Genomic DNA, 22,024 nt, shown 5'->3' on the forward strand with positions numbered 1-22,024 from the left:
GTGACATAAGCATTGTTATTATCGTCCTCTTACAGAGGAGGAAATTGAGTCAGAGAGAGTCAGATAACCTGGCCAGGGACTCACACCTGCTACGTGTTGGAAGTAGAGATTTGATCCCAGGAATCGGACTGCAGAGCCTACATCCGTAAGAATAATTGCCTAATATCAGCAAAACAAGGGAGGGATTTTAGAGTTACACTACAGTGCAATTCTACTTTTAAGCTCTTTCTGGCTTCATAAATATAAAATTGTTTTGTGCTTCTGAAGTTCTGTGTTAGAGAACTGGTGCGACTTTAATTTCAACACAGACATACCACGATATCACTGCTGTGCTTTGTGTTGACGTGTTTTGAGATCGTGCATTCATTCTTCCAGTTTAAAGCATCTTCTCCTATAGGTTTCTTCCTGATGCCTTAAATAGGGAAGGCTTTATCAAACCTGTGCCCTACGGGAGATGTGTGACGTTTGTAGACAAGAGCCACACGAGTAGCAGGTTGCTGTCTGGGCGGTGCAGATCTGGCAGTCAGTGCTCGAGTGTCATGGCGGTGGAACAGCCGGGCTGGAGGAGGGAAGCTGGAGCTGCTCGTGGGGGCGTCCAGCTCAGAGCCACGTGGAGCTCTCAGGAGCTTGCACTGCACAGAGCACTTCAGAAAAGTCCATGGGAAAATGAAAGGTAATATGAATCTTTCCATGAGCTTTTTGGAGTATCCTTCTATTCCATCCATATATAAACTATATTTATATAGATGTATTAATACAGTATAAATTAGTATGTACATACCCTATATGGGTGGTTTTTAAAAACTCATGAACAAGGCTGTTTCTTTTCTCAATCTTGAATCTCAGCTCAGCACTCTTCTCTCTATAAGAAACATAAAGGTGTTTTTCCCTCGTTTAAGTGAACTGTGGCCCTTGAGCTCACAGGAGCTGAAATCAAGCAAGTTTCAGTGTTGAAAGCTTAACGTTTTCAGTGTTCGATGCTGTGGTCAGCTGAGGGAGAACCCAGGCCTGTGAATGTCCCGCACCCGAAACTAAGAATGCGGACTTCCAACCCTCCCTCTTTAGGCATCCTTCACTTCAGAGAGTTTTCCAAGCTAAGATACTGATTTTTTTTTAAAGAATAACTTAATGTCATTTTTTAAGGTCAACAACACATCATAGCTAAGATAATGTCGTTTATTTAAATGATATTTAGTTTAACGGTTTTTAGTAAATTTTACTTTTATGACTTTTTCTTCTTAGTATTTGCTTCTGTTTATTTATTAGCTTTACTCTTGAATTTTCAAAGAATTCTCTAAGGATAAATTGAAAAGAAAAATAGATTTTCAGGATGTGTTTATAAGTAAAATAATCACTCATGATACTTGCAAAATATAGAGGATTTATTTTCTAAATAATGCTGAACAGGGTATAGTTGGCCTAGTTTTTCTTCATGCTATTTTCAAATCAAGCATTTTTATCTTTGATTTTCTAAGACGGGTTGACTAGTAGCTGTTTGTTTTCACTTCAGACACAGTATTTCCAGAAGCATTCAGAGATAGTCCCACGTTTCTTATATTGTTTCTCGGTTCTGGCCAAAAGACGACTCAGTAAAACGTTAGGATCTTGTCCAGAAAAATCCTGAAACTAAAACCAAACAACAAAGGGGATTAAGAGTCCTACAAGAAACAGGCATCTATAGTCAAGGTACAGGACCTTTACAGAGTGTCGGCTCTGTTCTCTGGGCTATAATTGCAACAAGAATGTTCTAGGCTCAACAGGGGTCCTTATGCCAAACTCTAATGAGTGGTCCATCCAGTCTGTGTTGCCCTGTGATTGCCATGAATTTTCCTAAACCCTCATTGACCAATTTCTGTTTAATCCGTCAGTAACATGTTCTGTACATTTGCTATCTTCTGTGGAAAATACATTTTTATTTGTCTTGAAGTTTCTTTAATGGTTAACCCTTAGTTTTCGTTTTATTCTAGAATTTCGTGAGCACATCCTACTAATCATTCTTCTATGATTTTAGAGTCTTTAGTCCTAATCCTTCTGTTCAGGAGTGCAGAAACATCTGAACGGTAACTCTTGATTAGCCACATGCAGAAGCCACACACGTGCTTCTGGGTAGTTTATCCCACTTGTGACCTGGGGTGTTGTGTGCCGTCTCTAGGGTTTAGCGTTTCAAGTTTATCTTTGCTAGAATATTAATGGGTATTACACCAAAAAAGGTGTCTCTGAGCAGAAATGTTTGGGAAATGCTTGGTTCAAGTGAAGTAGGTTTTTGTGTCTCATGATTTCCTCGGAGGCCTTAACGTGCTCGTGTACTCAGAACCTCTAGGACACCCAGCACTGCGCTGTAGACAGGCTTACAGGACTGCCAGACCCAGAGGCCCTTTGGGAAACACTAATTTAGAGTGATAATGATTAAATACAGATTTTTCTTTTAGCGCTTAAGGCCATGCATTAGTATTACACCAGTTCTAACCATTTGATTTTATCATTCATCATTCCCTATTACGGTCTTTCCACTATACCAAAAATAATTTTCTGGAAAGTCTGCTGTGTACTGCATGTATTCCATCTCAGTGTTTTGAGCTCGTCATTCTTTCCTTTAGGTGTTAATATTGCGGTGCTTTTCACGCTTTAACGTGCATGTGAGCCACCTAGGGAACTTGTGAAGATACAGATTTTGATTCAGTAGGTCCTAGGTGGGGTCTGGGATTCTGTATTTCTCACAGGCTTCCAGATGACAACGGTGCTGCTGGTCCATGGGCCACAGGTTAAGGTGAATGAGACAGCTCAAGTGGATGACAGACTTGACAGCAGGACCTTATCTATTTTTTAATTCTCTTACAACTTGTTATAACTTACCCAAAACAGGCACTGGATAAGCTCTTGCTGCATCCAGGTTTTATATGAGTCAAAATTTGGATAAATTAATGCTTTGAAATAGTAAGGTATGATTTCCACCAAGAGCAGTCCTCTAGGTCATGAGTTTGGGCTCCTGTAAAATCAGGTGTAGCATGTTCACCTTTATTAACCTAACTCTCTCAATCACTTACCTTTCTCAGATTTCCTCTTGGGTTAAAATTGTGGGTTCTAGAATCTGGAAAATAATTTTGAAACCAATTCATCAGATCAGTTGTTTCTATTTTATGCTTGTTTTAAAACATACAAAATAGAATATTGCTAAATTCTGTCTAGTCTCTGGTCTTTTTTCCACACTGCAGTGATATTTTTTGAATGCAGACAGGCGGGCACTCTTGTTCTTACCTCTGGAATTCACAGAAGGCTCTGTATTTCCCTCAATAAGTGAGCAGTTCAGTAAGTTATCAAAGACAGTTTATAACAAATGAACTCCTATCTATTAAAAGGCTCTGTTTTGTATCCAGAATGTCCTGAGCATTTGTACAATGCTGGGGGGAAGACTGTCATGGGGAAAACAGTCAGTGTGGACACGTACTGATTACCTTCTGTGAGGCTGGCTGAGCATTTTACTTACATTTTCTCATTGCCTCTTCACAGTAACCCTATGAGTGGATATTTTTATTATCTCTGTTTACTGATGAAGAAACCGGGATACAGAAAGATTAAATAGTTTGCTTATGATTTCAGTTAAATGGGAAACCAGGATTTAAAATTGCACTCATTCAACAGTGGGATTGTTACCACCACCCCAAAATAAATAAAATCCGTAAGGAAGAGAGAATGCGAGGTGCCAAGCGGAGCATTCTGCTCTCAAGGAGTTGCTGGGGGAGAAAACAAGACTGTAGAGAGAGTCTTTGGGCTGGGAGGGGAGAGTGTTAGGTAACTAACTGACTTGTTTTACATAGCTCATCCTTATGTTCCAAAATAGGATTTTACTTCATCTAGTAGATGAGAATAGAAGGTAGAAATAAAATCACATGCCCCATACACATGAGCATCGCTTTACCTGCTTTCCTAAGACCATCACCTCTCTCTGCACCCAGCATCTCTGGCAGTATCTGCAGAAGGGAAGCTCTTTTCGGTTCATCCCAAGTTAACTTTGCATCTTCATCAGGTGCTACCGAGTAATAATAGATTAAAGTCAGTCAGTTCATCCTGCAGTTAGTTATTTCCGTTCCCTTGTCTTTGGGGAGTACCAGGGATAGGGAGATGAATACTAGAAAAGCTTCAGTGCTAAGTCCATGATTTCTCATTAGTGGTATCTTAACAGAAGTGGAAATGCTACAATTTGTGAGCCAGCAGAACAGGAAATCGAGAGATGGAAACCTGATACCAGCTCTGTGCTGCCTGTGGGGCTTGACCCGGCCACCTGACTGTCCTGAATAAGAGGGTAGAACTGAACAATAGGGTCTCTAAAGCCCATTTGGCTCAAAAAGTCTGGTTTTTCCTCATTTATATTTATCTACTGGTGCCTATTGCCTTTTGCTTTTAGCTATTTGGGTGGTGAAATTGGAATGAGAGGAAAAATAAAGGAAAGATTGTTTATGTTCTTCCTATAAAGCAAAGAGGGTGATATCATCTCTTATCTTATTGGAGTTCAAGATTTAGATACAGTTATTATTGTACTTAGAAAAGAACCAGCTTCAGAATAACCTCTGAGGAACCTGATTGTGGCATTTCCAATGTGAAACTTGATTGGCAGATGAGAGGCATGGCAAGTGTGCACGAGGTGTGTGGGACTGGAAGTTGTAGGTAAGTGTGCACGAGGTGTGTGGGACTGGAAGTTGTAGGCAAGTGTGCATGAGGCATGGGCTGAAGCGTGCGTGAGGTGCGTATGGTAAGTGCTTGTCGTGGGTTGAGTTATGTCCCCCCAAACTCACTGGAGCTTGAATTGTGTCCCCCAAGTTTTATGTATTAGAAGCTTAGCCCCCACTGTGACTGTTAAGAGGGTGGGAAATCCTATTATGGTAATTGAAAGGTGGAGCCTTGAAGAGGTGATTGGATTGCAGGACCGTGCAGTAGTGAATGGAGTAAAAATGATGGTCAGGGATGTGGTTCTGAGGGCTTTAAAAGAAGAGGAGAATCTTTCTTGCTCTCTCTGCTTCCACCGTCTTGCAATGTGAGAACCCTGGGTCACTGTCACCACCACCAGATGGACTTTGGACTTCCCAGCCTCAGAAACTATAAGCAATAAATTTTTTCTTTCTAAATTACCCAGCTCCAGGTATTTTGTTATAAGTAACAGAAGCGGACTAATGCACTTGGCATATGCTGAAGTATGCGTGAGGCGTGTGTGGTAAGTGCATGTGAGGTGTGGTAAGTGGAGGTTTGGCCTCAGGACTGGTCCTGGCCAGGAGCTGCTGTGTTGGGATTGGAGGCTCTGGGACTCAGGATGGAAGGCCAGGTAAAATACTAGCTTGCTGCAGGTGTACACACACTTAGCTATGACCTTGACTGCAAGACAGTGAGCACACCATTGTAAAGGCATTTGAGCACATTCACAGTATTCCTGAAGATTAATAATGAAAATTTATAAAATGTGATCATATATAAATGCTTATGTCATGAAGGATCATTTATGGAGAAACAAATAAATGAGGGGAAAAAATGCTGGCAGAAACTCTTAAGTTAAGCTGCCACCTGTTTAGAATTTGAGTAGGATGCTACACTCATTTCATCTAAGTTTGATGATGACTGTCACTTATGAGCTTAGGGACTCCAGAAGTTGATTGATAGCTGATGAATGGATACAGTGCTTGAAAATCAGCAGAAAGCTGCCTGTGAGAAACTTTTAGAGACCAAAGACTATCATCAAGTCAATGGCTTAGAAGAGGTTTTTTTTTTTCTTTATTTAAAAAGAATGTCTAAAAGTACCCAAAATTAAACACAAAATTCAATCCAGTTAAGTTTTTTATGAAAGTTAATACCCAAGCATCAGTCTTTTCATTTCTTAAACTAAATTTAAGAGTTTAATTTCTTAAACTAAAGTAAGTATATGCTTGATTGATATATTTTTAAATCTCAACTTAGACTTAAACTGAATGAACAGAAATCAAAAAGGAAAGATAAAATACTTGGAAATCTATCATGTGCCTAGCTCCAGCTTGTCACTTTTTAATTTTTTAATAAACATTTTTGGGTTTCATATAACACATGTCAGATGATTACTTTCTTACTTAAGATAAATACATTATAAGTCTGTAATTGGAACAACCAATTCTACATTCAACCAGTTCATTTAAAATAAAAACTAAAAGCAATAATATTTTAAATTTAGTGCAGTTTTTTAAATTAGGGGGAAAAATGTTGACCAAAACAAAAGTTTGAATTACAGAGGTGACATGAAAATAAGTATTGCTACTCTCCCACCTCCCCATTTTAGAAAGAAAAACTGTATCCATTCCTAAGTCTCAGATGCAGTAAGTGTCCTAACATTCTTTTCTAAGCTCGGACTATTGATATAACAAGACTCTTTTAAGCAAGAATCCCATTCTTATCTCTAACATTGCATTTAAGACCAGTAAAGACTCTACACTAACATAAGGAGAAAAATTCTTACCTGAGAGCTGAAGGGACACTTCTCTGGAGTCAATGATAGGAAGAGATAAGAGAGGATTTAAGAATCCTATGAAAAGCAAACAGCAGGAGGCCAGCTTATACATGACTGGTAAGAGATGGAAGTCTCCTTCCTTCTTGGCTTCTGTTGCAGAGAACTTTCAACTTGCTCCTTCTCATTCTGTGATCACCAATTATATATATCATCCTATGACCTCATATCATCCCCTCCAAAAGAATAAAATAAATTTATTGGCTGTCGAGGCTAAAAGGCAATCACTTAGCATTGATGTAATTTTTCAAGGTAACAATTCATAGACAATAAATTTACTGTCTTGGTGCCTAGTGTACAAAGTAGATATTATATAAAGAAAGAACAGTTACGTTTATAAATCTGGCAAAAGGAGTAACTTACAGCAATAAATCATGACTTAAAGAAAGGGTCAGAATTGAGTTGAAGTTGCCAAAGCAGAGACATGGATTTATGAGTCCTAGCAGAAGTGACGCAGAGCATGACATGAAATAGTATGTTGGTTTCCTATTTTTGAGTCTTTTACAAGTGAATAGATGAGTTGTCATGTTGTGTTTGGGGGCAAAACTTAAAGCTAGTTATTTACTTTAAAATAGTGAATTTAAATTATTATGTATCGATACAAATAAATAAAGAAGTAAAGATAAAATATATATAGCACACATTGCTCAAGGCTCAAGACGAGTTCTGTACACACACTTGGCGTTCTGTAAAACTACAAGCACTTGAGTCTTCAGAGAAAGGAAATAACTTTCCTTAAAGCTGGATATTATTCAGCAAGGAGGGATGAAGGACTTACCCAGAAAACCTTGCTGATAAGTATTTCCAAACTTTGACCTCTACCCACCACCTCCAATCTGCCCACCCACACAACCCAATTAAAAGAATGGGCAGAAAGTTTGAACATGTACTTCACAAGAGAAGGTATGCAAATAGCTATTAAGCACATTTAAAAAAAAAAATCAGTCATCTGAGAAATGCAAATTTCTCCTCAGAGAAATGCAAACCATAATGAGGTGCTACTACACACCCACCACTACAGCTGCAATGGAAAAGACTGATGGTACCAAGTGTTGACAAAGGTGCAGACTACCTGGGCCTCTCACAGGTAGATGTTCACAGCAGCTGTACTCATAACAGTGAAACACTGGACACATCCCAAATGTCCTTCACCAGGTGAATGGATAAACAATGGAAGTCTACACAGAATATAAATACAGCACAAAGAAACTACTCATAACTGCTCATAAGCACAACATTGGTGAATCTCAGAAACTCTGTGCTAAGAGGCCAGGCCCAGAAGAGCATGCATTGTGTGTTTCTGTTTAAATAAATTGTAGAACAGGCAAAACTAATCTATAGCAGCAAAGTTGCCTGGGGCCCAGGATGGGAGAGAGAAGGATTGACTGCAGGAAGAGAGGGAGCTGTGGGAGTGATGGAATGGTCTATATCTTGGTCAAGGCAGTGGTTAGGGGATATACACATTGGTCAAAACTCGTCAAACTGTACACTTCCAATGGGTGGATTTTATTGTGTGTAACTTATACCTGAATAAAGTTGATTTTTTTAAAAATCCCCACTGCCTCCTAATTTCATTTTTGACCTTTTCTATTTCTATGCTCCCCCTTGCATTGCCCACTCCAGCCATTCTGAGCCCCTTGCTGCTTTGTGAACGTGTTTCTGCCTCGGGGCCTTTGCACTGGCTGATCCCTCTGCCTGGAATGCTCCTTCCCCAGATGGGGGCATGGCTTGGAATCCCTCGCCTCCTTCAAGTGTTTGCCACAGTATTACCTTCTACGCAAGGCCTTCCCAGACCAATCCACCCCCGCCTGCCCTGCAAATCACTCTTGCTTTACTCTTTCTTTTCTACATTATGTAGTTCCTTCTAACACACACTATCTATTTTATTTATTTAACATACACAGTAGGCACTCAATAAATATTGTTGAATTAGTGAGTGGGGCACCCACCATGTGTCAGTCCCCGATTAGGGGAAAGAGCAGTGAACAAAATAAGTTTCTACTCTCATGATCTTTCTAGCTGAAGGGGATAGACACTAAAAGACACATATGCTGTGATCATTTGTATGGCTCTGAAGTGGAATAAAACGTAGCCAGGAGACAGTACAATGGGGCAGGTGGTAAGGGAAAGTGTGATGTCAGACAGGGCAAGGAGAGGCCTCTGGGAAGGGGATAATTGTGCAGAAACCCAAATGAATGGGAGAGTAACATGTTGAGCAGTTAGTGAACCGCAGAAGATCCAGTGAAGGAAATCAAGGAGTGGCCTGTGATGCAGGAGAGCTGGAGGAAGAGTCCAGCAAAGAGCAGATGGAGAAAAAGGGCCACTGGCTGGGGCTCCAGATCGGCCCCCTGGGGAGGTGGGGGCAGAGTGGAAGTCATGGTGGCCCTGATCAGGGCAGTTTCGGGGCATGTGGCAAGAGCCAAAACACACAAGGGCACTTCAAAAAGTTCATGGAATAATAGAACTAAAAAAATAGTATGAATCTTTCCACGAACTTTTTGAAGACCCCTCTTTATACCCTAAGGAAATAATAGAACAGAAGCAAAAATTTATCTGAAGTCACCCCCCACCTGCAGCCTTATCTCTAGTGGCAAAGACATGAAATCAAAGGTTGCAAACTCAAATGTGTGTAAGAATCAGAGAGGTGAGGAGGTAAGTGAGTGAGGCAGGCTTGGTGAAGGGCGACGGTGGTGGCTGCGCTCGCCGGAGGTCGACTATGGCTACTTATTGCCAAGCCAGAATGTTAGGAGTCTGAATTTTGAGAGTTATGCATGATTTCCCTTAGTAACTAATCCAAATAAAAAAACAACAACGTGACATAGTGCTGTGGGTACTACCATGTATTTCAAATGAAACATATCCATAAGCCAGAATTCAACCTACAGGAATCCAGTTTTTGCCTAAGTGTCCACAATGAGCGTATATGTTAGTGGATTATAGAGCATATCTATGATCATATATATATGTATAAGCATATACATATAAATATGCTCTATAATCTACTAACACGCTTTTTAAAGTAATTTTAGTAATCATTAAAATAGTGAAAGATTATGGAAAACTTGGAAAATATAATAACATTAAGGAATTAGAATATCAGGATACTATGTAAACTTTTGTTACATAGTAAAAAAAGGTGACTATGTGGGCAAGAACCAGTATGTAATACTACAAAATTGAAAATAGTGTTAAGGTAAAGGTTTTGTTTTGTTTTTCTTAAAGTGCTGTTTTACGTGCACATATGTGAGTGTGTGTCTGTGTCGTGTGTACGTGCATGTTATGTAAAGCACTCATAAAGTGAAGTCTTGAAGAGGGGTGGGAAGGGCACAGGCCGAGAGAGTGGGGGTCTTTGATGGCCCTGGAGGACGGTTTCAGAGAGAGGTGGGAGGGGAACTTTGGACTGCTGCTGTCCTGCGTGGGGGAGGCTGTCTGCCAAGATTTGTCATCCCTGGTGACTCAGGGGTACTTCCGACAGTTATTTGTCATGGTTTTATAGCATGGCCTAATTAAGTTACTACTAAAGGCTTAAGCTTAAAAGAAAATTAGCTTCTTCCCTCCATCAGACCATCAATGACAGTGTCACCTTGTCCCAGAAATGTACTGAGCACGTCATTCAACCCTAATGGTCCTTGTATTAATCAATATGGCTTCACGTTTATGTCAGGACACGTGTGAACTGTGACCACCTTGAGAGGTGGGATACCTTTCATTAGTTGCAAAGTACTTTTATAAAACAGGGGTATTTTTGTGTGTGTCATGAAGAAGTAAACCATTAATGTGACATATTTTGGGTGACTTTTGTCATGGAGCACCAGTATCCATTGGATAAGCAGAAAAATCACAAACATCTTTTCGGGTTTTGTCTTCAAATTGATCTCAGTTCACCCCTCTTTCTCCATCTTCACCCTTTTATACTATGGCCATGACTTTTGATCATTGCATTTATATTGAGTGTCCTCGGTTGTAGGGACTCCAGGAGGAAAAATGGATAGGAAGGGGCTTTGCTAAGTGTTTAAAGCCTATTCGGTACTTAGTGACGACTAACTGTCACAATTTGGGGTGATCTATCAGGAATGTGTTCCTGCCCTTCAGATACTGCGATGCTTGTGCCATGTTTTTAACGCAGACTGGGGAAGTTCAGAATATTTGAAACCAAGACGGCTCATATCCAGCTGACATTGAGACGGTTTCAGATGGTATAGGGGTCCACTCTCATTTTTGTTAATGTAAAAATTATAGGTTTCTAGGCTCTCAGATAGACATTTAGTGTATGTTAATTAAAAATTTAACCTAAGCTATATTAATTATAGATTTAGTGTATATTCACTTATATTTCAGATAACCATTAAGTTTAAGTGGTTACTGGATGCTTACCCTGTCAATTGCACTACAGCAACAAACCGTGGAAATCATAGACCCAGTGCCTGTCCCCTCAGATTTGTCACTAGGGAAAATCACAGGGGCTTCATGGGTGAGGGAACAGCCTGAGCCAAAGCTCGAGGAGGTGCCCAGCATGGTTGCAGAGGGCTGGACACAGCCGTATAAGACCAGAGAGATAGGGAGGGCTAGATCACATGGCCATATTAAGGAATTGGGATTTTTGTCATTTAGTGGCAATGAGGAGACAATGAAGGATTCTAAACAGGGGGGTTGTGTCATTCACTCATTCATTCAACAAATATTTATTGAGCGCCTACAATGTGCCAGGTACTATTCGAGGTGCTAGAGATACAGGGACAGTGTGAACAAAACTGACAAACCCTCGCGGCGTTTACATCCCACATGTCAGGTGCTGACCAATGCCGCAGAGAACTAAGTAGGCTTAGGAGGGAGGCGGGAGAGAAGGGCTGTGTTTATGGAGAGGGTCAGCGTGGACTTGAAGACAAGAGAAGAAAACTAAGTAGTGGGAGGAAGAGCAGCCCAGGCAGAGGAAATAGCAGGTGCAAAGGCCCTGGGGGCAGGACCGTGCTCCGCCTATTTCAGGAACATTCCTCCTGGCCAGCGTGGCTCAGAGTGATCAGGGACAATTGTGAGAGTCGAGGACAGAAAGATGGCAGAAGGATGATTGTACAGGCTCTTGAAGCCTCTGTAAGGACTTTCAGCTGTAAAGTGAACAACAGCATGGCATAATCTGAATTATGTTTTAAAAGGCTCCACTCCGGTCAGTGTGGGGAGGAGACTGCAAGGGGGACAGGGTGAAAGCAGAGGGACCACCCCCTGGAGCCTGGAACGAGGCTGCTGGAGTTGGAGAAGGTAAAAATGGCCAGATTCTGCCTCATTTTGAAGGAAGAGCCAACAGGATCTGCTGGTGTGTTTAATATGAGGGAATAAAGATGCACAGTAATCAAGGAGGACCCCAAGGTTTTTGGCCTGAGAACCTGGAAGGGCGACATCCCCTGAAACCAGATTGTGGGTGGTTGTGCGTGGACAGGTCTGCGGAGGGTTGTCGAGGATGTGGTTTGGATGTGTTGGTTTGGGGGGGTGCCTGTTAAACACCGGAGGGAGAGGCCGAGAAGGCGGGTCCAAGAGAAATTGGGGAATGACTGGATGGTATTTAACACCATGAGGCCACATGGGTCACAGAGAGAAGGGGGGAGGGGGAGGCCCAGGAGACTCGCAGAGAGATGTGCAGGAGCCAGCAGGGACCAAGGAGGGACAGTGACAGGAGAGAACCCAGGAAGGGCCAAGCCAGGCCAGTGTGTCTAGCACGAGGGAGGGATCGGCCGTGTCAAAGGGTGCAGACCGAGGGGTGACCAGTGGGTTTAAACTGGCGACACAGAGGATACTAGCAACGCTGACAAGAGCAGTTTTGGTGGCATAAAGAGTTGAGAGGCTGATCACAGTGGGCTCTAGAAAGAAAGGGAAGGGCTGGCCGGTTAGCTCAGTGTGGCGTTTGGATCCCCATACCACCAGCCGCCAAAAAACAACAACAGAGAAATAAATAAAGGGAAAAATGAGCCAGAGACAGTGAACCAACAGCCTGCTCTTTTAAGGAGTCCTGCTGGAAAGGGCGGCAGAGAAATAGGAGGGAGAGCAGGAACCAGTGAGGGTCTGGGGTCAGGAAAGAGATGGTCATGGGAGGGTGATGTTGCAGCAGGTTTTTCTCGGGGTGGGCATGGCCCAATTGCCTTTCACACATGGCATCGTCACAGCAACCTGCACAGTGGGCTCAGGTCTCACTGGCCAGCGGCAGCCCTGCTGGTGCCCGGGCACCTAACCACAGGAGAGAGCCCCTGGGGCAGAAGGTAGAAGCAAGCGGGCCCACAGCCGGCTCTGCACGGCACCTGGCAGGCCCGTGAGGATGAGGAACACGCAACAGCCAGCTCCTCGTTTGCATTTCTTTTTTTTTTTTTTCATTACCGGTAAGGGGATCGTAACCCTTGGCTTGGTGTCGTCTGCACCACGCTCAGCCAGTGAGTGCACTGGCCATCCCTATATAGGATCTGAACCCGCGGCCTCGGCGCTCCCAGCACCGCTGCGCTCCCAGCGCCGCACTCTCCCGAGTGAGCCCAGGGGTCGGCCCTGCATTTCTTCTTGATGGTGGGAAGCAGGCTTTGGACTTTGGGATCCCCCAGGTGCCAGTTGCCAGAACAGTGGTTTGTAGTTAAAGACGTCTTGGTTGTGAGAAGAGTCCTCACCGTGGTATGCTGGGCCATGCCTCGTCTCTGTGGTCCTCTGCTCGGATCACCCCTCCATGCACACTTCCACCTCTGCACCGTCTGCTCCCTCTGCTTGGAACGCTCCCCTCCAGGGGGCTGCGTGGCTCACTTGTTCGCCTTCTTTAAGTCTCAGCTGAAATGCTACTTTCTCAATGGGACCTACCCGAATAACCCTTATCTAAAATTGCAACCTGCCATCTCCTACCCCTGTACTTCCCACCCTCTTACCTGGTCTATTTTAAATTTTTTCCCATGTCACTCATTACGTTTCATCTATTCGTTATGTAGATTGGGGTTATTATGAAGGCAGAGATCTCTGTTTTGCTCACTGATATATCCCAAGTGCCTAGAACAGCACCTGGCACATGGTAGATGCTTAAACACTATTTACTGAATAAATACATTTTTGGAAATCCTTTTAGCTGGTGCATTAGGGTTCTGTGTTTATTTATCTATTGCTGTGTAAGAAAGTAAACACCCCAAAACATAGTGGCTTCAGGCAATTACCATTTTATTGGCTCATGACTCTGTGATTCAGCAATTTGGATAGGTTTTTAGGGGGTGGAGAGCCCGCTGCTGTTGCCTGGGGTCACTCACGTGGTCCCCATTGTATGAGAAGACCTCGCTCACCCATCTGGAGGCTGGGGCTGGCTGCCAGCTGGGCCTGCCTCTCCACGTGGTCTCTCACACCACAGAGTCTGGCCCAGGAGGTCCACATGGTGTCTCAGGACAGCACGAGAACAGCAACAGTAGCTGCAGGGTCCCGTAAGGCCTCAGCTCAGAAGTTCCCCAGGGTCACTTCAGCTGCAGTCTCCCAGTCAGAGCAAGTCCCCAGGCCAGCTGGATTCAAGGGGTGAAATATTAGTCTGCTAGGGCTGCCATGACAAAATACCACAGTACTGGATGACTTCAACAACAGGAATATACTCTCTCATAGTTTTGAAGGCTGGAAGTCCAAGATTAAGGTGTCGGCAGGGCTGGTGTCTGCTGAGGCCTCCCTCCTTGGCTTGTAGGCAGCGTCTTCTCCCTGTGTCCTCACGTGGTCTTTACTGTGTGTCTGTGTCCTGATCTCCTCTTCTTATAAGGACACCAGTCATATTGGATTGGGCCCACCCTAGTGACCTCGTTTTTACTTTAACCACCTCTTTAAAGGCCATGTCTCCAAGACAGTCACATTCTGAGGTTCTGAATTTGTGGAGGACAGGAGTCAGCACATAACACATGGGGAGAGAGCCCCACCTCTTGATGGGAAGAGCGAGAGAGTCACGTGACAACGGGGTCTGAGTCTGGATGGAGGAACCTGGCTGTCTACCAGCTGCCCAAGGTGGCCCCCAGCCCCTCGCCCAGGGGAGAAGACATGTGCTTCTGGAACTCTTCACAGCCCAGAGGAGACAGGGAGTCAGACCTGGCCTGAGTTTGGAAGCACTTCTGCTCAGCACCACTGGGACTCAGTTTCTGAGGAGGGACATCTGCAGACAGGGGTGTCAGGTTAGTGCAGGGCTGGGTGGCAGGAGGAGGCCTGGCTCTCCTGCGCCACCCCAGCCCCCGCAGCCCAGTTGTGGGCCAGCCCCAGGGACCCTCCCTCTGCGACCTCTCAGGCTGACCGTGGTCCCCAGCACAGAACCAGGGCTCTACCGACGATGATCACATGGAGCAAGTTGAAAATACATTATCAATTCCAGTCACCAAAAAAAAAATTTAAAAGGAGGTCCCTAAATTATAAAGAACTTAATACAATTAAGTGTTGGCTGGTGTCACAGGCTGAGTTGTGTTCCCCTCTAAATTCATATGTTGACGCCCTCACCCAGCACCTCAGAATGTGACTGTATGAGGGTACTTCAAAAAGTTCGTGGAAAAATAGAATTGAAAGATAGTACAAATCTTCTTGTGAACTTTTTGAAGCATCCTTTGAAGCATTTCCTTATCCCATTTGGGATAAGCCTGTAAAGAGGTGATGAAGTTGAAATTAGGTCCTTAGAGAGGTCCCAACCCAATCCAACTGGTGTCTTCATAGGAAAAGGAAATGTCGACACATGTAGAGAGACCGGGAGAGACTCTGTGCACAGAGGAGAGACCATGTGAGGACACTGGGGGAAGACGCCACCTGCAAGTCAAAGAGAGAGGCCTCAGGAGACACCAGCCCTGCCAACACCTCGGTCTTGGCCTTCCAGCCTCCAGAACTGCGAAAAAAATAAATGTTTGTTGTTCAAGCTGCCCAGTCTGTGCTATTTTGTTATGGCAGCCCAAGCTGATGACTGCAGCTGGTTATGGGAAATACGTATTATCAGACCAACTCTCTCCCTACACAAGGGATTCCACAAACTGAAAAATTCACAGTTCTGCCAGCATATCTCCAAAATGCGTCTGTTTTCTGCTATTCTGTGCTCTTGACGATTCTATTCATGAAGCTGTCTTCAGGGTTAGAATATTCCTACAGGGAGGTCACCTCCCCTTTACTGATAGAGTCAGTATGATAAAGTCCTCAGCCGATATCTTGCAAATGGAGAGGTGGCTCCCTCACAAGGACAGGTTTTATCAAACCCATGGATAAAGCCCCATCCAGTTACAGGAGGATGATTTTGAATGTTAAAGTTGTAATTTTCACTTTAGACTCAGAGGTGGCAATTTTCCTTCCACCACATCCGTTGAGGCAGCATGCATGTGCTCAGCCCTGGGGTGGCAGGGTGTGGACATGGGGGAACTGAAAAAGGTATGCACAGGGGACTGTGGGAGCAGCGAGGGTCCAGCCAGCCCAGCAGACATAGCCCACCATAGTCCAGCAGCATAAAGCCCATGTCCCTGCCTCCCTGTGTGACAGTGAGCAGACGTCCTAGGTAACCTTAGCACTTTCTCTATACGTGGAATAATAATGTTGATATCAACATTTAAGCAGGTGCCCCGGGCTCTGAGCCCTGTGGGCAGTGCTGTGAATTCAATGTTTGTGTCCTTCCAAATCCATCTGTTGCAGCCCTAACCCACAATGTGATAGCATTTGGAGGTGAGGCATTGGGGAGGTAATTAGAGTCACATGAGGTCCTGAGGGTGGGGCCCAGTCCTACGGTTACTAGAGGTGGGAAAGAGGAAGGGGCGGGGGGTTAAGGAGATATTGGGTAAGGGACACAAAGAATAAGTATGATTTGTAATAATGAACATGCTAATAATGCTTTGATTATCACATACTGTACACAAATACTGATAGTCAACTCTGTACCACATAAATATGTATAAACAATTGTTTCAATTAAAAAATGAATTAAAAATAAATAAACAAATAAATAAAAGAAGAAGGGACATGAGAGCTCGTTCTTTCTTTCCCTGCCGTGTGAGGACACAGTAAGAAGCCTACTGTCTGCAAACCAGAAAGAGAGCCCTTGCCAGACACCAAATCTGCAGCATCTTGGTCTTGGACTTCCCGGCCTCCAGGTCTAAGAAATAAATATCTCAGTGTAGGTGGAAGGTGTGAGACCGATCCCCTTCAAGGGTAGCCCCTGGGTGCTTAGGGGTCCCCACACTGCAGGGGTGCCTAAGAGGAGCAACTTTGTGGAGTTGGGCCATGTGGCTCTGCCTGCCACCTTCCCAAAACAGGGCTGAGCACATGTGAAAATGGCTACATTCCTATTGATGAGAGCACTATTCACAGGCCTAGAATTTTATAAAGTACTTTTAAAAACAAGCCTTGAAAAGATCGCATTTCTATGGGACCTTGTGGGCAGCCACAGAGGGACTGATGCTTGACTTTCAGGCATCATTTTTCTAGCAGAGATGTCCACTGCCATCCTTGTGACCTAGAAGGATGAGCTGCCAAAGGAATGACACTCTGGGTCTGGATCTCATCCAGCAGGGGATGCGTCACGCACCCAGAGTGATGGCCGGCCAGAGAGGAAGGGTGACATAAATAAATATCCACTCTGCTTATTGATTTGATTCATCCAATTACACAGGAAGCTCGTTTAGGAGAGGTTCAAGGGAATGACTCAAATGTCCCTTGAATGATACCTCTAAGGCTTCAGCCAGCATTTTTTCAAATTACTGATATTAGAGGATACTTTAATTACAGAGAATATTAATTGCTCCTGAGAGCTGGGTGTGAAGTTAAACAAATGAAAAATGTCTCCTCTGTGAGGAGAGCTGATGCTGAGTGACTGAGCCAGTGGGGTGATTTTATTTAAAGATTTTTCTTTCTATTTCCCGTCCTTAACTCATATATAAAAGAAAGTAGGTGTTATGGACTGAGCTGTGTCCTGCCAAAATTCACGTGTTGAATTCTTAACCCCCACGACCTCAGAACGTGACTGTATTTGGAGACAGGGTCTTTAAAGAGGCAGTTAAATTAAAAGGAGGTCATTACGGCGGACCCTAACCCGGTGTGACTGGTGTCCTTATTTGGACACAGACAAACACGGAGGGAGACCATGTGAAGACACAGGGAGAAGGTGGCCATCTACAAGCCAAGGTGAGATGTCTCCGGAGGAGCCATCCCTGCCCACACCTCGACCTTGGACTTCCAGCTTCTAAGACTGTGAGACAATCATTTTCTGTTGTTTAACCCCAGTCTGTGCTACCTTGTCACAGTAGCCCTAGCAAACTAACACAGCAGGCCACAGCCCTGATAATTCCATTCCATTTTATTCAGTTTTTTGGTTTGTTTTTTGAGGGGGCTTTTTTTGGTGGCTGGCCAGAACGGGGATCCGAACTCTTGACCTTGGTGTTACAAGGCTGTGCTCTAACCAACTGAGCTAACCAGCCAGCCCTCTATTCTATTTTAAGTCTAACCATATAATTTCTGCATCGTGCATCAGAGTACCTGATTCACAGGAGCATCTGATTTTTCAGATGAGAAGATCCTCTCGCCCCTTGGGACAGAAGCTAAGCTTTGCTTTCCAAAGTTGTTCTTGTGTTTCTTCTCAGCCATTACTAATAATTCAAGAATTTAGTTTATCTGAACCTACCAGTTTAAAGACAGAGAAAAATTTTTTTGAATTTTTTTAAAAAGAAAAAAAAGAATGTCTCCTCAAATTTCTAAAAATATAGAATATGGAGCTATTGATTCTGCTCAAATCATTTAATTTCTATTATTTCTCTATTGTCAATGTCTTTGCTGTAGATTGAATGCCACCCCACCACAGCTAAACTCATTGAGGCTTAACCCCCACTGTAACTGTTCAACGTGGGAAATCCTACTACGGTACTTGAAAGGTGGGGCCTTGAGAGGTGATTAGATTCTGAGGACCAGGCCATAGTGAATGGATTAATAATGGTGGTCAGGGGCGAGGTTCTGAGGGCATTAAAAGGAGAGCACCTGAGAGTCCCTCTCTCTGCTCTGCTGTTTGGCCATGTGAGACCCCTGTGTTACCGTCACCACCAAGGCCTTCACCAGCTGTGTTCCCTGGACTTTAGGCTCCCCAGCCTCCAAAACTGTAAGCAATAAATATCGTTTCCTTATAAATTATCCAGTTCCAGGTAATTTTGTTATAAGCAACAGAAATGGAGTAATAGAGTCCTCTAGCCAAAAACCAACAGGAACACACGTGTAGCCAAAGAAAGTTGGGGTTTTGATTCCTTTCTATAAAACCATGCACCACGGGGAGCCACAAGAGGTTCTCGGTGAGGAGGCATTGAAAAAGACTTAGAGGACTCGGATTGGAGTTGGGTGATCTGGGTGAGGGGGTCCCTGGAAGCAGAGCTTTGCTCTGGACTGGATGCTGTCAGGCAGCAGGGGTGATTCCACGCTTGGACAGCCTAATAATTCTTATCTACAAGGCAAAGAACCGTGTGAGGCTAAATCTGTCACTGGTAAAGAAGCAGCTGTCACTCACACTAGCCAGGATAGGGGATGGAGGGGGGGTCGTTTTGGGGGTTCAAACAACGTTCTTGGTTTTGTCTCGGTCCAGCGCTGTCGCTGAGCACTCTTGTCTGATGGTGGTGTCCTGCGAAATCATCTGTGTCCAACAGCACATCACGGCCCAGCTGCAAGGGCCAGGCCAGCCCAGCTGCCAGGGGCTGCTTTCCTCTTCCCACTCCCCCGTGCCCTCACTTCTCAAACGCTGGCACAGCGCACTTGCCCTGTGATCTACCAGCACGCGCTGACTTACGAGAGCTGCCTCCTCACCTCCCTCACCTCCCGTGGCCACCCCCTGCCCCGGCTCTTCTCCACAGCCCTCTGCTGCGGCTTTGTTACCTGTGATCTGTGTGGTGTCTGTAAGCTCCACGAGGGCAGGGCTGTGTCTATTTCATTTGCTGCTATATCCTCATTGCCCAGAACACAGCAGGTGCTCAGTAAGTATTTGCTGAGGATGCTGACCATGAATTAAAGCACACGTTACCTGTGTGATATGCATGTGCCCGACCAAGTCACACTTGGCCTTTCCTAGTGGAATGTTCCCACGTTCTGATTCCCAGGCAGGGCCATTCTTCCAAAAGACAGTAGAGAGTAGTTGCACCCATCCACCTACCCACCATCCACCAACCCCTGCACCCACCCATCCACCACCCACCCATCCCCCATCCCTCCACCTACCCACCACCCACCATCCATCCATCTACCCATCCATCCATACACCCATCCACCATTCCTCCATCCACCACCCACCCACCCATCCACCACCCACTCATCCATCCATCCATGACTTTTATTGGATGTACATAATTCTCATTTGGAAAGGAATATCTTTGGAAACTTTTCCAAAGGTAAACATGCCTTCTTTGCTTTTTCCTTATCAGTTTGCCTACATCTTCTATAGTCATGTGTGTCCATAGGGCCGCTGGACCAATGGGTCTGGGAGGTGGACACCAGCGGCTGGAGCGCAGGTTACCTGCGGCCTCACCGAGTACGAGGTCCCTTCTGGGAAGGACAGGAGATGGCCGGTATAGGGTGACCTCAGGGACAGGGCGGGAAGGAGTGACTCTGGATCTGCACGGTGCCTCCAGACCACGCTGGGCTGGACAAGGTGAGGTGGGCGTGACTCAGTAAGAGGGTTGGGGCCAAGGCTGGGATGGAAGGTCGTGGTCTTTATGGGCAGGGCCTCCTGGGACAATGCAGGCAGAGTCACGAGGGGTGGGGGCAGGGAAATCAAGAGGGGGGTGGCCTAGTTGGACAGGAAGGGGCTTATGCATCTAGAGCCCGGAGCTGGGGGCGGGGTGTGGTGTGTCCCTGTTTCTTGTTCCATCCCTGGAATCAAGAGATCTTGTCTCTTGGGCCCATCAGCAGTCACCTGCACTGCCCCTTTTCTGAGGTATGGGGTATCCCAGGTACCCAAGTATAAGTCTCAGGGCAGATCTGCACCCCCCGCCCCTTCACACAGGGGCTCTGGCATCGGGAAAGTCTGACACTAAGACCTTCCTGCCACGCCCAGTCTCCAGGACCTCGGAGGCTTTCAAGTCTCTGGCCCTTTCCTGCCATCAGATTGCTGGCTCCAAACCCATGTAATCATGCCCTAACAGTAGTGTGGCCTTCAAAGAAGAAAAAAAACTATGCCTTGACATGGTTGCCGTTGCCTGCTGAAGATGGAGTTGTCTAACCATGTGGAAGGCTTATTTCTGCACTTGCCCTACATTTTATTCTTATATTTTTATTTCAGGCATAGGGAAGGAATGTAGGGACTTCAGTAACCATCTTGGAATAAAAGAAAAATGGGGAAAAGGGGCCAAAGATGGGAGCATTCTGGAGGAAGAGATTAGGTGTGCATGGAATACAAGGAAGCTGGATACAGCCTTTTCTTCTGAAGGGAAATATTCCCCTATTTAAAAAAAAAAAAAAATCCTTTGACAGTTTTGGCTGTGTTATTTTTAAATAGCATGACATAGCACATTTATTTCCCTTCTTTATTCATTTTGTGAGAAATGCCCTCACCCATCCAGTGCCAAAGGATGGATATGGAGATAGGAGGTAGAGTAGAGCGAGACTTTAATAAGGGTCTTGCAAACCTGGGTGTTTGTGAATGGGACAGGCATGCCCAAGACGGTTACACTGAGCAATTTATTCCGTAGTGTGCAAGTCCCTCTCCCCAGTTCCTCATTGGCTGAGTACTACTGGGTGCACAATCTTCATGAATGACGCCTAAGATTTAGTTAATTTAGTACAAGTTGTGAGGTATGGATTGAGGTTCATTATTTTGCCCGTGGATGTCCAAATACTCTGGCACTATTCATTCAAAAGACTATCATTTCTCCATTGAATTGTCTTTGCATATTTGTCAAAAATCATGTCTCTGTTTCTGGACTCTCTATTCTGTTCCATAGATTTATGTGTTCCTTCATCAATACCACACCATTTTCATTACTGTATCTATAAAATAAATCTCAAAATCAAGTGGTGCAAATCCTTCAACTTTGTTCTTCTTTTCCAACATTGTTTTGGATGTTCTAGTTCCTTTGCCCAAATTTTTGAATCATGTTGTCAATATCTATAAATAATCCTGCTGAGATTTTTATTGAGATTGCATTGAATCTGCAGATCAATTTGTGGACAGTTGAAATCTTAACAATATCAAGAACTCCAAACTATGAACCCAGTATATATCTCTTCATTTATTTGGGTCTTCTTCTATTTATTTAATCACTATTTTGTAGTTTTCAGCATGTAGATCCTGCACATATTTTGTTAGATTTATACCAAAATATATTTATGTTTTTTGGGTGCTATTATAAATGGTACTTCTTCTATCATTTCTGTATCTACTTGTTTACTGCTAATATATAAAATACACTTGATTTTTGTATACTACTTCCTATCCTGGGACCTTGCTAGATTTACTTAATAGTACTAGGAACTCTCTTGTAGATTCCTTCTAAGCTCTTCTTTAGCTGGAATCCACAAATTTTGTTATGTTGGACTTTTTTGCATTTGATT

General features: G+C 44.2%; 1 protein-coding gene across 1 annotated transcript; it reads right to left on the reverse strand.

The window, feature by feature from the left end:
- Positions 1 to 1,506: 1,506 nt before the first annotated feature.
- UTS2 (urotensin 2) lies at positions 1,507 to 6,572 on the reverse strand. Its single transcript, XM_063103688.1, has 4 exons — positions 6,470 to 6,572; positions 3,917 to 4,027; positions 3,045 to 3,088; positions 1,507 to 1,626 (listed from the first exon to the last, which is right to left on the reverse strand). The coding sequence occupies exons 1-4, from the start codon at positions 6,570 to 6,572 to the stop codon at positions 1,507 to 1,509; spliced, it is 378 nt and encodes a 125-aa protein (XP_062959758.1).
- Between the last annotated feature and the right edge of the window lie 15,452 nt (positions 6,573 to 22,024).

This window comes from Cynocephalus volans, chromosome 8, assembly GCF_027409185.1.
Source record: "Cynocephalus volans isolate mCynVol1 chromosome 8, mCynVol1.pri, whole genome shotgun sequence".
Classification (NCBI taxonomy): domain Eukaryota; kingdom Metazoa; phylum Chordata; class Mammalia; order Dermoptera; family Cynocephalidae; genus Cynocephalus; species Cynocephalus volans.